The sequence below is a fragment of the Chiloscyllium plagiosum genome, unplaced genomic scaffold (genome assembly GCF_037043375.1).
Source record: "Chiloscyllium plagiosum isolate Xiang-an unplaced genomic scaffold, Cpla_swu_hap1 HiC_scaffold_6, whole genome shotgun sequence".
Lineage (NCBI taxonomy): Eukaryota > Metazoa > Chordata > Chondrichthyes > Orectolobiformes > Hemiscylliidae > Chiloscyllium > Chiloscyllium plagiosum.
The window spans coordinates 77,933,026-77,949,506 of NW_028270144.1; the positions used below are offsets into that span (position 1 = coordinate 77,933,026).

A 16,481-nucleotide genomic window follows, 5' to 3' on the forward strand; every position below is an offset into this window, starting at 1 on the left:
GATTCTGTAGCTGAGAATGTCTTATTAAAAGTTCAAATCCTCACATTTGCTTATAACGCGCAAGCATTCCCCGTCATAATCTTTGTATCTATACCAACCAAGCACGTTTGTGAGATTAGCCTCCGACAGGAATGTGATCATTTCAAATTAAAATCTCTCCACCCCCCACACATGCTCTGTTTGTAAGTTCCAAGTGGACTGTCCCGCCGTGCTCTCAGGGGAGATGGGCGCGCGGCTGTCACTCCAACAACTTGACTCCTCCTTTAAAGGACAGGCACCGCCCCGCACTCAGCTGTAGCTTCGCCGCTCCCGGCAGGAGGAGGGCGCTTGAAGACGTCGTGCGCTTTTGTTGCAGGGATTCACCTCCCTTCTACGAACGTCATTTCCGGAAGGCTGGCTGTTGCCGTGTCGGGTTACCGGGGACGCTCGGCGTTGCCAACAACGCGGGAGGAGCTGATCGCGAGCTGCCCGGCCTGGACCGGCAGCTGTTCACGGGCGGCCCTTCCAGGACCAACGGATAACACCAGGCCGGAGAGGGGCGGCGCTGCACATCAGTTGGCGAGCTACAGCCATAATAAAGCAGCAGCGTTCCTGGGTGCTAAAGCTCATTGTCTCTGGGAGCTGATGGCAAGGCCTGGGCATGGTTAAAGTTGAGTGATCACTGATGTGACTGTTTCTCCCAGACAGACATTCAATTTCTATTGAAGTGAACAATAACAGACTTACTCTGTGGCCGATTGCTGGGATTTTCATATAATATTGGATGGCTGTTAGGCGTAATTTAAGCAAATAATTTTTCAAAATAAAGTGAATGAGAAAGGTGACAGTTCACTCCACCAGTAATTAATAAAACAAAGGTGAGATTGGACAGAGGGTATTTTATTGCCATCTAAGATGTAAATCTCATTCTTCCACTCCCCATCCTGCTGTAATTATTAATACTTGTCTGAAATTTCAGGAAATTTGATTCTTGTGAGGGGTGAAAATGGACAAGTTTAAGGAGCATTATATACTTAATGGTAAGGTACTGGGCATTGTTGCCCAACAAAGACCTTGTTGTGCAGGTTCATAGTTTCTTGAACGTGGAGTGGCAGTTAGAAAGGGTAGCGAAAAAGGCATTTAGTACACTTGCCTTCATTAATCAGAACATTGAGTATACGAATTGGGATGTCATGTTACAATAGTACAGGACATTGGTTAGGTCATGTTTGAAAAACTGCAGTTGGTTCTGGTCTCCTTGTTATAGGAACAATTTTGTTAAACTTGAAAGGGTTCAGAAAAGATTACAAGGATGTTGCCAGGGTTAGAAGTTTTGAGCTGTAAGGAATGGCTGAATAGGCTGGGGCTATTTCCCTGGAGCATCGGAGGCTGAGGGGTGACCTTAAGACTGTCAGAGTTTGTTGAGATATATAAAGGGCAAAAGTGGACATTGGGCAGCTGGAAAATGATGCTGGAGAGATAGTAATGGGTATCAAGGAAATGACTGAGGAAATGAATAATTACATGAGTAATTTATGGAAAGATTTTTTTTCTACATGAATAACAACAATACTTTCCAAAATTAATTTACATTTCTTCATCTACTAAAGTTTAAGAGATTTCTTTTAATTTTAGCGATGGCATAGCAGACTGAAAGTATAAATAAAATAGGAGAACTTTGTGTTTGTGATCCAGTCAACACTAATGAGACGATACTTTTTTGTGCTTTGAATTTAGCATTAAAACGTTTAGCTTATGTGAAACATCAGGGCAGATGTTAAAGTTGATCTTTGCTTTCAAACAAATATGTAATATTTATCATCTTTTCATCTGTAATTTTAAAATCAGTTATGCATAAAAATGAAAATTTTGTGGAGTAGAACAAGAAGTACTTTAAGGGCTTGACATCATGCTAATTCATGTGCTTTAATTGCCTGATTTTACAAGTGGGAATGTAGTGAAGCTTTTATGATGATATTGTCCAGAGAACTCATTCAAAAGTGTCATCAGTTCCTGATTGCACATGCTTAGTGTATTCTCCCTTACAAAAACACATGGCAGAGGAAAATAATCAGACCCTTTAAATTAAATTAAATAGCTTTAAATTAAGGGGTGGTAGGTATAGGACAGATGTTAGGGGTAGATTCTTTACTCAGCGAGTCGTGAGTTCATGGAATGCCCTGCCAGTAGCAGTGGTGGACTCTCCCTCTTTATGGGCATTTAAACGGGCATTGGATAGGCATATGGAGGATAGTGGGCTAGTGTAGGTTAGGTGGGCTTGGATCGGCGCAACATCGAGGGCCAAAGGGCCTGTACTGCGGTGTATTTTTCTATGTTCTATGTTCTATGTTCTCACATCGTGCCAGTCTTTATGGTGGAAGGCACAAGTAATATCCTGAAAAATTCAAGAGTGTGAGGGTAGAGCTGATTATGGTGGCCATCACCAAGGAGAAGGTGCTAGAAAACTGAATGGCCTGATGGTGGATTAATCATCTGGACACCAGAGTTCTAAGGAAGAGAGAGTGGAGGCCTTAGTGGTGATCTTTCAGAAATTGCTAGAATCAGGGAGGGTTCTAAAGGATTGGAAAATCGCTAGCGTGACACCCTTGTTTAAAAAGGGAGTAAGGCAAAAGATGGAAAATTGCACACTGATTAGGCAAACCTTGGTCATGGGTAAAATCCTGGAATCCATTGTGAAGGATGAGATTTCTGAATGCTTGGATGTGTTTGGTAAAATAGGGCAAAATCAGCATGGTTTCATTCAGGGGAGGTCATGCCTGAAAAATCTGTTAGAATTTTTGGAGGAAGTAATGAGCAGTTTAGACAAAGGAGAGTCAATTGATGTTATGTACCTGGCCTTCAAGAAGGCCTATGACAAGGTGCCGCACAGGAGGCCACTGAGTAAAGTAAGGGTATATGGTGTCAGAGGTAAGGTGCTAGCATGGATAGAAGCTTGGCTGTCTGGCAGAAAGCAGAGAGTGGGGATAAAAGGGTCTTTCTCATGGTGGCAAGTGGTGTTCTGCAAGGCTCAGTGTTGGGACCACAACTTTTCATTGCATACATTTAACTAAGTAGATGAAGGAACTGAGGGCATTCTGGCTAAGTTTACAGATGATACATTGATAGGTAGAGGGACAGATAGCATTGAGAAGGTGGAGAAGGTGCAGAAAGATTTGGTAGGGGTTAGGAGAGTGAGCAAAGTGGCAGATGGAGTACAACGTGGGAAAGTTTGAGGTCATGCACTTTAGTAGGAAGAATAGAGGCATGGACTATTTTCTAAATAGGCAGAAAGTTTAGAAGTCTGAAGTGCAAAGAGACTTGGGCGTTCTAGTCCAGGATTTTCTCAATGTAAACTTGCAGGTTGAGTCAGGTTGAGTTAGGAAGGCAAATGCAATGATGGCATTTATTTTGAGAGGACTTGAATATAAAAGCAGGGATGTACTTCTGAGGTTCTATAAGGCTCTTGTCAGACCACATTTGGAGTATTGTGTACAGTTTTGGGCCCTATATCTCAGGAAGGGTCTATTGGCCTTGGAGTGTGTTCAGAGGAGGTTCATGAGAATGGTTTCAGGAATGAAAAGCTCAACAAATGAGAAAGTTTGAGGACTCTGGGTTTATACTCGATGGAGTTCAGAAGGATAAGGGGGTGGGGGGGGGGATCTAATTGAAACATACAGAATACTGAATGGCCTGGATGGAGTAGATTTTGGAAAGATGTTTCCATTGATAGGAGAGACTAGGACCCGAGGGCACAGCCTTAGGAAGACCTTTTAGAACAGAGATAAGGAGAAACGTCTTCAGCCAGAGAGTGGTGAATCTATGGAATTCATTGCAACAGAAGGCTGTGGAGGCCAGGTCATTGAGTATATTTAAGACTGAGATGAATGGGTTTCTCAAGCCAATTCTCCCGCTTTCTCCACGTAACCGTTGATACTCAAGAACCTATCAGCCATGATTGAATGGTGGAGCAGACTCGATGGGCTGAATGGCCTAATTTCTGGTCAATGTCTATGGTCTTCTACAAGTTTATAAGTCGTGGATAAGGGTTTGGATAGGGTGAATAGTCAAGGTTTTTACTCTCTGGTAGGAGAGCATAGAACTCCGGCATACATTTTGGCTGAAAGGGAAAGATTTAAAAGGGATCAAAGGGGCAACATTTTCATGCAGAGGGTGATATGTGTATGGAAATAACTGCAAGAGGAAGTGTTGGAAGCTGGTATAAATTATTATAAAAATTACGACGTTTCAAAGGCATTTGGATGGGTATATAACTGGGCAGGGTTTAGAGAGATATGGGTCAACTGCTGGCAAGTGGGGCTAGATTAATTTAGGTTATCTGTTCGACATGGACAAGTCAGACCGAAGGTACTGTTTCTGTGGTGTACATCTCTGTGACTCTATAATTTGTGTTAAGTGTAAATACTTAATGATGCTGATAACTTGTAAAGGATCAGAGAGGTCAAGCTGACTAGATTATTAACGCTCCAACAGTGTAGTTGGAGATAGATAAAATTATATCGAATAAGCTAGTCTAATTCTGACTACCATAAATATGCAAATGAAATGTTATATAATCTGTGCTCAACATTATAGATGTATATGTAACATATATGTATATTCTAAATTTCCTGGTATTGTGCTGGGAGTGAGAAAGGAGAGATGATGACACTATTTCCAGACTAGAGGAATAGGACAGGCTATGGGAGGACTTAATAGGAATTACTTGTATCATTTCATTTTGTTAAGTTGAAAAGGGAATGTATGTTTCCCCTGAGAACTCCAATGACAAGTGGCTATTTGTTAAAATTCTCAAAATAAGGAGAAATGAGTTAAAATAAAATCTTATTGCAGAGTTGTTTCAGCATGAGTTGTTTTGACAAAAGCAGTCATTGGGGAAAAAATTAGATTTTTAAGAGAAAAATGAGCGAATATTTTAATGAATGGAATAGGGAATTAAATTGATTGTGCTTTAGCAAAGAACACAAAAGGTGATTATATGGTACAATGTGCTAAAAGCCCATAGCTCTGGGAGATCTGGGCTCAAGTCCCACCTGCTCCAGAGGTGTGTAATAACATCTCTGAGGAGTCATAATTTGGAGACACCAGTGTTGGACTAGGGTGTACAAAGGCAAAAGTGAGGACTGCAGATGCTGGAAACCAGAGTTTAGATTAGAGTGGTGCTGGAAAAGCACAGTAGGTCAGACAGCATCTGAGGAGCAGGAAAATCGACGTTTCGGGCAAAAGCCCTTCATCTATTCCTGATGAAAGGCTTTTGCCCGAAACATCGAGTTTTCCTGCTCCTTTGATGTTGCCTGACCTGCTGTGCTTTTCCAGCACCACTCTCATCTAAACTAGGGTGTACAAAGTTAAAAATCACACACAACCAGGTTATAGTCCAATAGGTTTATTTGGAAGCACTAGCTTTCAGAGCGCTTTTGGAGTTGTTAACTACCTGATGAAGGAGCAGCGCTCTGAAAGGTGGTGTGTGATTTTTATCTCTGAGGAGGTTGATTAGGAAAGATAGATTCAATTTAAAAAAATGCACCTAAACCACTACCTCCTAAATTGCAGAGACAGGGTTTCTTGTCTCAAAGGGAATGAAAATTTGGCTAAACTTTGGGAGGTGGATAAAGAATTAGCTAGGAGCAGGAATACAGCGAATTCAAATGTTTTGGTGAATTGGGATGATGCAACATAGCAACAGGAATAAGCCATTTAGCTACTTATGCCTGTTTAACAAAAAGTAAAATCAGAAAATTGAGCATCCATCAATGCTCTTGACGTATGAGAGGTGGGCACACAGGGGATATAGTACTTTATTTCCTCCTTCAATTCTATTTAGTCCTTTTCCTTGCTCCCTATTCCCTCTTCACTTCAAATGGTTTGCTTTGCCCATAATGGGCTTTGCATATAAATATTTAATTGGTTACATAGGTGTTTTTACCAGTGGTGGATATTAGTTAAAAATGTAAAAACAGAAAATTAAGTGTCCTTGGAGAGGGAACGTGTGATGCCCATCGCTGCTATTTATGGGCTCAAAGAGAGATGGCATTGTGGTGATACAATGCTTTATTTCCCATTTCAACTCCTTTTTGATTTGGTTCCTTCCTCTCTCCTTACCTCCCCCTCACTTTTGATATAATGGACTTTGCTTGTATTGGCCACATGAGTGGTTAATGGTAGTAGTTAAAGGAGAAAAAAAACTAAAAAAAAACTCAGTGATCTTGGTGTTGGGTAAGTTGTTCAGTTGTGCGTGATAGCATTTATGGTTATAAAAAATATGCTGAATAATTCTGGCAGCATCTTTTGGAGAGAGAAACAGTTAACCTTTAATTTGTGGTAGTCATAATTGTAATAGGTCATTATTAGAACCAGAATGAGTGAAGTTCCCATATTTTTGTATGGTTACAGACAGAATGCCCCAAATGATTGAGCTACTGATTGCGGCAGGCTGAATGGCTCCCTTCTTTACTTTTTTCTTTTTTTAAGGAGGCTCCCTTCTTTATTCACCCGCTCCCTTGATTGGTCACAAAAAGGATAAATTATAAAGAATACCTTTCTCCCAGACCAAATGAATTTGTTTTAAAAGGAGCCAATTGAACCAGGCTTTCTTAAGTTAACAAAAGAATGAGTATATTAGCCACTAATCATGTTGGTTTGGAGGAACTGACTTTGCAGGTTGTTTGAAATACTTTAGTCATAGTTCCTTTGTACAGTGGTTATATGGTAGCAGTTGGAGCGAGAGCGAGTCTTGTCCCTTTCTTTTACCTGCAGTTTAGAGGTGTTTCAGGCTGTGCTCAAAGCTCTTCTTTGCACTGTATCAGTCTACACACTAGAATGGTTTCCAGCTGAGAGGGGTTTGGATAGTCAGCTTCTTGTTCCTCGAGTCTTTTAGTTAATTTGAAAAATGTCATACCTATTGTTAGAAAATCAAGAATTGCTCTCCAGAAAGCCACTGAATTTACATTCACAGTCGGCTTGGTTGAAAAAAAAAGATGTTGCAGTTAAAAGTTCAAAATGTCCAGATGATCTGGAATTATAAGCCCTGATATTATCAACCTGAAATGTTAACTGTTTCTGTCTCCACAGATCTGAGTTTTTCTCACATTTTCTGATTTTCTTTCAGTTGACCAGCATCTGCAAGCAATTTGGACTCATTCTGTTATAACTAATTGATGTTGTCAGTGTGATGCTTTTGCCAGGCATCTTTATTTCCAATAACTTTTGTCAGTTAAAGGATATGTACAGTGGGTACCTTTTTAACTTATAAGTTCCTCAAAACAGTGAAGGAAAAATAAATGTTTCTTTTGAGAATCTATAATTTTTATGTTGTGTTAAATACTGAAGTGTATTTTATTCTTGATTTTTATTTAATAAAAAAAGTTGTTAAATTCCATCAAAACATATTGTAAGTTTCTGTATCAGGAATTAATTGAACAAAGTGTATTTGTTGAGTCATCTTTTGGCACCACCCAGCATTGAAATCTAAATATTTGATTTAAGACTTGAATTGTCTGATTAGTAATGATCCAAAACAAGATTGAAATCAATATGCATTGTTATACTTAAGTTTTATATGCAAATTAGTGAACTTCCTTAGAAGTTGGTTAATATAGTGTTTACTTCTGCTACTCAGCGTACAGGTTGTGAGTATCAGTTAGACAGATCTAAATGTTTTTTTTTCTGTCTTCAATTTTGTTGCTTTCCTTCTTTTAATGTAACAATAGTAAAAGGGTAGGAGGATATTGAGCTCCCAGAAGTCTGCAGTTGTTTTTATTCAGCTATCTGTTCATTAGTACATACGAATGACTTTAGTTAACTTACCTGTTAAGTTTTCTTCCCCTTGAGAGTTGCTTTATCTGTAGTTAATGGCATAGCTGAAATTATGCCTTGTTGTCATCTTTTGTGAAGGTGATCTATATCATCACAAAGAAGAACTGAAATAATGTAGTTTGATAATTAGTTTGTTGTAAAAACATTGGAATGGAACCATCGTGGACACAAATCATAGAATTCTGAGTCAGCGGCCTCTCATCAACTTGTCTTGTTTTTCTCTAATAATGCAGGGGTTCCTGTCCTGGTGCATAAAAGGCTACAGCACAGAAGCCATCTTGTCTGTGCTGGCTCTTGGCATGAGAATTCCAGAACTAATCTTGTCACCCTATTGTCTCCTTTAAAATCTTGTATCTTTATCTGTTTCAAGTTTTTATGAATTTCTTTTTAAAGTGTGTGCCAACCACTTCGTACATGGTATAATAAACCATGTATAAATAGTCACTGTCTTCATTTGCTTAGTTGAAGGGCACTTTATAGTGTAGTTTCTTGCTTGGTAGTACTGCAATATTGTTCAATATTAACTAGTTGAATAATTGCTGTAACTACATTTCCCAACTACTGTGAGTTCAGACTCCCTCTGCTATCCAGTGCTTGGCCAACCGCTTTTCTCTTTCTGCAGTATAATTGTGGCCTGAATGAGCAGGTACAATTTTTTGACTACACTGAAGGATACAGCCTGAAATGTGGCCAATTGCTGCTTGAAGGACTCCAGTTTTCTTTAGACTGATGAACACATTGATCGTCAATAATCCCTATAAAATTTCTTTACATAGTCCCTATGGGTGCAAAAACAGGATTTTAAATAATGATCTAGCATTTAGCAGTAGTAAGATGCATTACTGTTTCGTTCAGAGGAATACAGTGATTTTAAATATTGTTTTGTTCAAACTATAAAAATCTAATAGCTGTGTGCCTTTTATAGGTATTTGCGATTCTTTACGTTCTAGCTCAATGGATACTTTTGTATATAAAATTGTGATATTGTTTCTTGAGTTAAAATATAAAAAAATGTTTTTCTGTTTTAAGGCATGCCTGCCAGTCTAGAAGATCCAAGAAAAAGTTTCATTCTCAGAACAGCAGGAAATTACTTTGGCTTTCCACCTTCAGATTCTCTCATTTCATCACTGGAGAACAGAAGGGAATTGAACGATTTTCTAGATGATGGCAATGTTTTTATTATCTCATTGCAGAAATCAGCGGACCAGCTGCTTATATGTAACAAGGTATAAATTAAGTTTTTTTTTTCCTCCCCATTAATCATAGACTGAATTAATTTGTATGTACATGATGATAAAAAAAATCTTTGTTTTTATGATGGGTGTAAGGACAATAAATGGAATTCCAATCCATAAGTACTCAATAAAGTTTCCATATATTTTGGCACAGTATCAGTAACCTCATTGTTAAGAGGCTAAAGCGTGTAATCTTAACAAAAGTGGTGTAGCAGCGCAGCATGTTCTTCTGAGCCTGAGCAAAGCACATTGCTTTCCCCTTCCCTGACTATGTTACTGTGCATGTAACATGTTCTATATTTTACTTGCTACTGCTTGATGGTCATTTAGATAAAATGTGAAGGGTGTCCCTTTCTTCAGCACTTATATTGCATGTGAAACACACATTTTATCAGAAATCCAAGATGACTCTTCCAAGTTAGGCTCTATTTAAATCTAATTCTATTAATCATTGTGGTTTCTTTAAGGCAATAGTGAATATTTCCATTTCTGATCTGAATGGGATAATATTATGATAATTGTGTTGGGTAATTGTTTCTAATTGAGATTGTCCAGTACACTCACCGCTCAATATGTGATCAATGTTTCAACCACAGAACTGATGTCGCACATTTTTAGGATATTGAACTGTGTTCATGTTTTAGTAATTGAAAGATAGCTGTCATTCATGAGGCTGCCGTTTTGAGCAATGAAGAATGAACCCCATTGATGTTGGACAGGTGTTGCAAGGTGGACTTGTGGTGCAGTAGTAGTATCCCTACTACTGAGGCAGGAGACCTGTGTTCACACATGCTTGAGAGGTGTGTCATGATCTGTCTGACTATATTGATTTTAAAATATGCAAAAGACCTCAGACTGCACCTTTAATGGAAACACTTGAAATATGACATATTTCTGGAAGACTATTGTTGTCCTGTAACCAGTAAGAAGTACAGTGGTAGTGTCCTTTCATCTGAGTCAGAAGGCCTGGGTTCAAGTTCCAACTACTCTAGACATATAGCATAAAATCCTGGAAGAGAGGCTGATTTAAAATACTTCACTGTTCATTTGTTGTGTTTTTGGTAACTTGGAAACAGAAGGGTTACTTGCTCAATGAAACCAGAAAAATATTCTACTGTTTGTTGTCTTCTTTGTTTATGTTCTCTCTTGTTTTTCTTAATTATATATTTAGATAATTGGGACGCTGTGAAGCAGTGTGAAAGCGGGACTGACCTCTGTAAAGACACAGATCTGATTGCTCTCAAAATTTTCTTGTTCATAAATGCTGGCAAAAAAAGCCAAAGGATATAATGACCTGAATTTTCTTATAGAATAAAGATCTGCTCATAGATTCCTTATAGTGTGGAAAGAGACCATTTGCCCATTGAGTCTGCTCTGACTCTCCAAAGAGCATCCCACGCAGACACCTCCTCCCCCCCCCCCACCCCCAAACCACGTCCCCACACTTCCCATAGCTAATCCACCAAGTCTGCACATCTTTGGTTTGTGGGAGGAAACTGGAGCACGAGAAGAAACCGATGCAGTCATGGGAGAATGTGCAAATTCCACATGGACAGTCACCCAGACTAGAATCCAAACCGGGTTCCTGGCATTGTGATGCAGCAGTGCTAACCACTGAGCCACTGTGCCACTAGGTAGTTATTTCTAAAGAGTAGATGTGAATTATGCATCAGGACCTTGTGGAATTCCCAATTATAGCAGATTTCAAGAGAATCACCAAGAAATTGCAGATTCTGATGGGCAATTTCTCCAGACATGGACCCTTTCAAAACTACTCATTTTAAATCTGAAAATTGGAAGGGATCTGCTGCAGTTAAATAATAATAAAGAAACGTTCAGTTATTGAAAACATAGTGTAACTCCTTGATAGCTATTAAACTGAGGAGAAAACTGAGGACCTGCTGCGCTTTTCCAGCAACACATTTTCAGCTATTAAACTGATTCTGACTTGCATGGGGCATGGCTTGAGTTGAGTCGAAAGGTCTGTTTCCATTTTCTGTAACTGATTCCAAGAGTTAATGAATTGTAATGTGGATAACTGTGAGATTATCCTCTTAAGTAGCAAAGTTAGAAAAGCAGATTATTATCTGAATAATGATAAACTGGGAAAGGGGAAGGTGCCATGAGATCTGGGTGCCTTTATACGCCAGACACTGAAAGTAAGCATGCAAATGCAGCAAGCAGTGAAGAACGTAAATGGTGTATTGGCTTTCATAGTGAAATGATTTGAGTATATCAGCATTTTGTCTTGCTTCAGCCAGCAAGACAAAATGCTATTCACTTCAACCAGCTGAAAATTTATCCCGATTTCCATTGACTTCAGTTGTGCGAAGGCTCCTTGATGTTACACGCTGTCAAATGCTATCTTGATGTCGGGGGCAGTCAGTCTTCCCTCACCCCTGGAATTCAGCTCTTTTGTCCATGTTAAACTAAGTCTCTAATCTGGTCAGGAGCTGTGGCCCTGACTGAACCCAACCTGAACATCAATGAACAGATTGTTTTTTGAGCAAATGTACTTTAATAGCACTGGCAACAATACCTTTAATTGCAGTAATTAGCCAAGTTGGATGTCTTTTATTTTTTTGTGTAAGTTACATGCCTAAGCAAACTTCCACACTGTCAGTGTTGTAGCTGCACTGGAATAGCTTAAGTTGCAGCTAGTTCTGCAACATTTCAGTCTTCACTACTGATGGCAGAATATTGTCAATGTCTTCTGTATTTCTTTATATTATGTGGAGTGAGTCAGTTTTCTGAAGGCTAGTTTCTGTGATGTTGGGAACCTCTGGAGGAGGCTTCTTGGTTCATCTTACTATGAAATAATTGAATTGTACATAGCTGCTTTTATTCAATTATTTGTTCACTTACTTTTGAGATCAAAAAAGCAATCTTGTGAAGGATGTGTCTTTCAAATTCAGATGGTAAGAGGAACCTCTCATTCCCATTCTTCAAAATAATTTCCACCTCTTTTAAACCCAATATTATCTACCTTTCTCTTCAAACAAAATAATAAGCCTTTATTTTTGCAAATTTCAGTCCTCCTCTTCTCCCTCTGAGATCTATGCCATTTTTCCCATGTCACATTTCTGAATTTATTCAGTTATGGTTCAGGATTTCTGATAGTGTTCAATGGTCATAACAATAAGATCATTATGCATAATTCTTCTTTGTCCCTGTGAACTTCTTTACAGTCTTTGACAACACATGGCCAATCACACCATCTTTGAGGGACTGCACTCATTTTTTTGCACTCTTGCCATCTAAACCCAACAAGAATATAGCTAGCAAAAGTTTTTTTATTTCTCATCCCTAAGTAGGAGTCTGAGGCTTTGCTCATAGCCTGTCTGAGGAGAGCATAAGAACTTATTGAACTGCCTGACTAATTATAGCTCCTCATGTTCCTTGTTTAAAATGGTTTGAGAGTGCAGGTACACTTATTTTCAAAGCTGACACAGAAGTTTAGTGCATCTACTAAGGTCTGTGTCTGTTCTTGTTTTTTACCACATGAGCTACTTTGTCTAGTCTCACTTTTGTATGTATTTCCTATACCTTTTTGATATTCCTCTTTATCATGAATTTAATTCCTTTTATAAGAATTGGGGATTTTCAATGCAGGTGAGAAAGAAAGGGATCCTTGGATCCTTTGAAATGATTGGATTGATACAGAAAGCAAAGCGATTTTTGGAGACCCTCTAAGGTTAGAACCAGAGAAGAATGGCTTCTGAAGGTGATATCTGAAAGGCATTTGTTTAAGGATATTAACTGGTCCATGAGGAACATTTGTGTGATTCTGGTGATTATTGAATCTATCGTTAGTTAATATGATTGCATCCATCTTTGGTTTTCAGAGCAGGATGAAAACTGAACTAAAGAGGTTTGAACAGGAAACTTTGGAAGATGAGGACCAAGCTGGAAGATTATATCCAATTTAGTGGTGAAAGTGAGACTAAAGTATTGGATACTAAAACAAAATAAAGCAGATGCTGGCAACCTAAAATAAAAATAAAAGTGCTAGAAAAAATCTAGGTCAGGCAGCATCTGTGAAGAAAGAAACAACATTAACACTATGAATCAATGACCTCTTGTCAGATCATAGGTTGATTTTGAAGTTTTATCAGAACAGTGTCTTAACTCTGTTTCTCTTTCCATAGATACTGCCAGACATGCTAAGTATCACATTTTCAATTTTTATTAAATATTTAGATAGTTATAACAATCAAGGCAGCTAAAAAGAGAGTTAGTTGGTTGGCAAAATGTATTGATTGTTGGTTTTGAAAGAAGGAGGACAGACTATGAGTAAGAGAAATCATTCACAATGTTGTTGAGATAAGGCCAAAAGCATGTTGTTGAGTGATCTAGAACTAAGTGAGGAATGAAGTTAAGGAGCAGAAAGTGGAGCTCATGGGAAAGATGAGGTTGAAGAGGGCAGCAGGTTGAAATGAAGCTAAAGAGTGAGAAAAGAGTCTTGCTAGGCTTATTTGGGACAAGAAAGCATACTACACAACATTAAAACTATTAATCACCATACAATTTAGATTTTGTCTAGCTGTAGTGAGTCGTTGTGTTTGTGATTTGAAAAGGAAGAAGGTCTAGGCACTGAATTTCTTCTGTGAACATGTATTTTGTTACTTGTTCTTTGGTTCTTCGTTGAAAGGCATGTCTGACCAACAGTGCTGCATCCTACATCATGGCTAAGACAAAGATCTTAAAGACACCCCAGCTGCAAAGGAGACCAGTGAACTGACACCCCAATGAGTTTGAGTTGGTGTAGCAATGTGTATTTTTGTTTGCAATTTGTAGCCAGAAGGTGCAGATGCTGATGGTAGAAGTTTCAGTTTCCTTCTGTTGATAGCTGCTGTTGCTATGCATTGGAAAGATTTACAAGTTTGTTCTCAACTGAATTAACTGTATTTTGAATGCACCTTCCTTGGGAATTAGATCTGGAGTGGGATTTGAACTCAAAGCTTCAGGTTCTGACAGGTACATTGCCACATCATGACAAGATCTTTGATATAAAAACAATACATGTAAAACAATTGCGTGGTGCATTGTTGTATTATGTGGGGGGAAAAGTGACAAGAGATAAAGAGGGAAAGCTAGAACTTGCATCTTCAAAGCAGAAGGCAAAGCCTCCCGTCGGACGTTGGGAAGCTCCAAAGTAATGGACCAATGGTTTTAGTAGACGATCAATGATACAGCCAATGTTTTTTCAACACCAATATTCTTTTGTTGTAATTCTGAAAATGTTAGTTCTGTATTCCCTTTATGTTCATATCTAGTCCTTTTGATTGCTAGCTTGGATTGTAATTAAATAAATACATTGGAACCAGTTTGAGAATCAAAATATGTTTTTCTGGTTGTTGAATTGAATATTTTTCTTAACATTTGGACTTTCATCATCATCTTTTTATCTGTTATCATATGTGAATGTATGAAATGAGCAGAAATAGAGTAGTTGGTCTCTTGAGCATGCTCTGCCATTCAATAAAATCATGGCAGATCTGTTTGTTTCAAATTTCACATGCCCATGTAGTATGAGGAAGCGGACTGGCCACTATTCATTTCTCATACGACATCACTCAAAACAGCTTATCTATTCATTTCTGTTTGTGGAAACTTCACTACTGCGTTTCCCAACATTGCAATATTGACTAGTCCAAAAAATATTTATTTGGCTCTGCTTTGGGATCTGAGGTCATGAAAGGCCTTCTATAAATGCAAACATTGTTAGTCTTGTCCAATCTGCTAAATTTGAAAACAGGCCTAAAAATATCCTGGTTGTCGTTTTTCTTTATGCCGTAAAGTTAGATTAAAATTATCATAAAATCCTAATCTTTTTTGGTTAATTTTTTAGACTCCACTTTTATACTTTTTAATCAGAAAGAAGGATATTTGCTTATGATTGCATAGTACTCAGTCCTGCCATAGCTTATCAGATTGTGAGGTATGTAGCAAAACTTGGACGCTGTTGATACTTCAATTGAGAAGCTGCAAATGAAGTTTGCACCAGACAATTACTATTCCCAGCAAGACATTAACATGACTTTAACATTCTGTGCTGTTGCTGTTGCTGAATTGCCAAACATCAAATCTTGACAAAACGAGTTCATTAAATACTGTGTCAAAGGTTGGGTGGTTTGTGGTGAGTATGTTGCCTTCTGACTCCCAGAGCCTGTCCACAACTAACATACACATGTGAGAAATGTAGTGAAGCACTGCGTACTTGCCAAGTGCAACTCCAACAGCGTTCAAGTAGCTTGATGCCTTTCAGGACGACACAGCCTGCTTGATTGGCATCCTATTTACCATCTTAAACCTTCCACCCACCACCAGCGCTCAGTGGTAACAGTGTGTAGCATTTAAGATATGTATTGTAGCAATGTTCCTTCAACATAACCTGCCAAACTGGAAGCTCTGTCATCTAGTTATGGTTGTTTTTTTATTAATATTTATCTGTATAAAGTGAAATGACAATAATCAGAAATACTTGGAGACAACATCAGTTGTACACCACTATTTATTTGAATTATGATGAATGTACTGAGAATACTAATATAGAATCATCGAATTGTACAGCATGGAAACAGACCCTTCAGACCAACTCATCCGCGCCGACCAGATATCCTAAATGAATCTAGTCCTATTTGCCAGCATTTGACCCATATCCCTTTAAATCCTTCCTACTCACATATCATCCAGACACCTTTTAAATGTTGTAATTGTATCGGCCTCCACAACTTACCCTTGTATCTCATTCCATACACACCACCCTCTGCCCTTCGGTCCATTTTAAATCTGTCCCCTCTCACCTTAACTTATGCTCTCTGGTTTTGGACTCTTCTACTCTGGGGGAAAAAAACCTTGGTTATTCACCCCAACCATGATTTTATAAACTTCTATAAGATAAACCCTCTGCTTCTGACACTCCAGGGAAAATAGCCCCTCCCTATAGCTCAACCCTCCAAAACTGGAAACATCCTTGTAAATCTTTTGAACTGAACAGAGTTTCACAACATCCTTCCTATAGCAGGGGGACCAGAATTGAATGCAGTATTCCAAAAGTGGCTTAATGAATGTCCAGTACAGTCACAACATGACCTCCCAATTCCTATACTCAATGCATTGACCAATAAAGGCAAGCACACCAAATGCCTTCTTCACTATCCTGTGTGCCTGCGACTCCACTTACAAGGAACTATGAACCTAAACTCGAAGGTGTCTTTGTTTAGCAACACTTCCAAGGGCTTTACCATTAAATGTGTAAGTCTTACCCTGATTTGCCTTTCCAAAATGCAGCACCTCACATTAAGCTAAATTAAATTTCATCTGCCACTCATTGGTACATCTGATCAAGATCCCATTGTATTCTTCTTCACTGTTCACCACACCACCAATTTTGGTGTCATCTGCAAACTTGATAACCATTTTTTCTATATT

General features: G+C 38.6%; 1 protein-coding gene across 3 annotated transcripts in view; it reads left to right on the forward strand.

Annotated features, from left to right (window-relative positions):
• The first annotated feature begins 384 nt into the window (after nt 1–384).
• The window catches only part of dync2h1 (dynein cytoplasmic 2 heavy chain 1), a 565,214-nt gene continuing 549,117 nt past the window's right edge, over nt 385–16,481 (forward strand). For 2 of the 3 annotated variants that reach the window (XM_043691805.2, XM_043691808.2), the window contains exons 1-2: nt 385–857; nt 8,842–9,038. In XM_043691805.2, coding sequence (XP_043547740.2) covers nt 8,844–9,038 — 195 coding nt within the window. In that variant the 5' untranslated portion in view covers nt 385–857; nt 8,842–8,843. The remainder of the gene's footprint in view (nt 858–8,841; nt 9,039–16,481) is intronic. The other variant, XM_043691806.2, reaches the window with a different exon arrangement.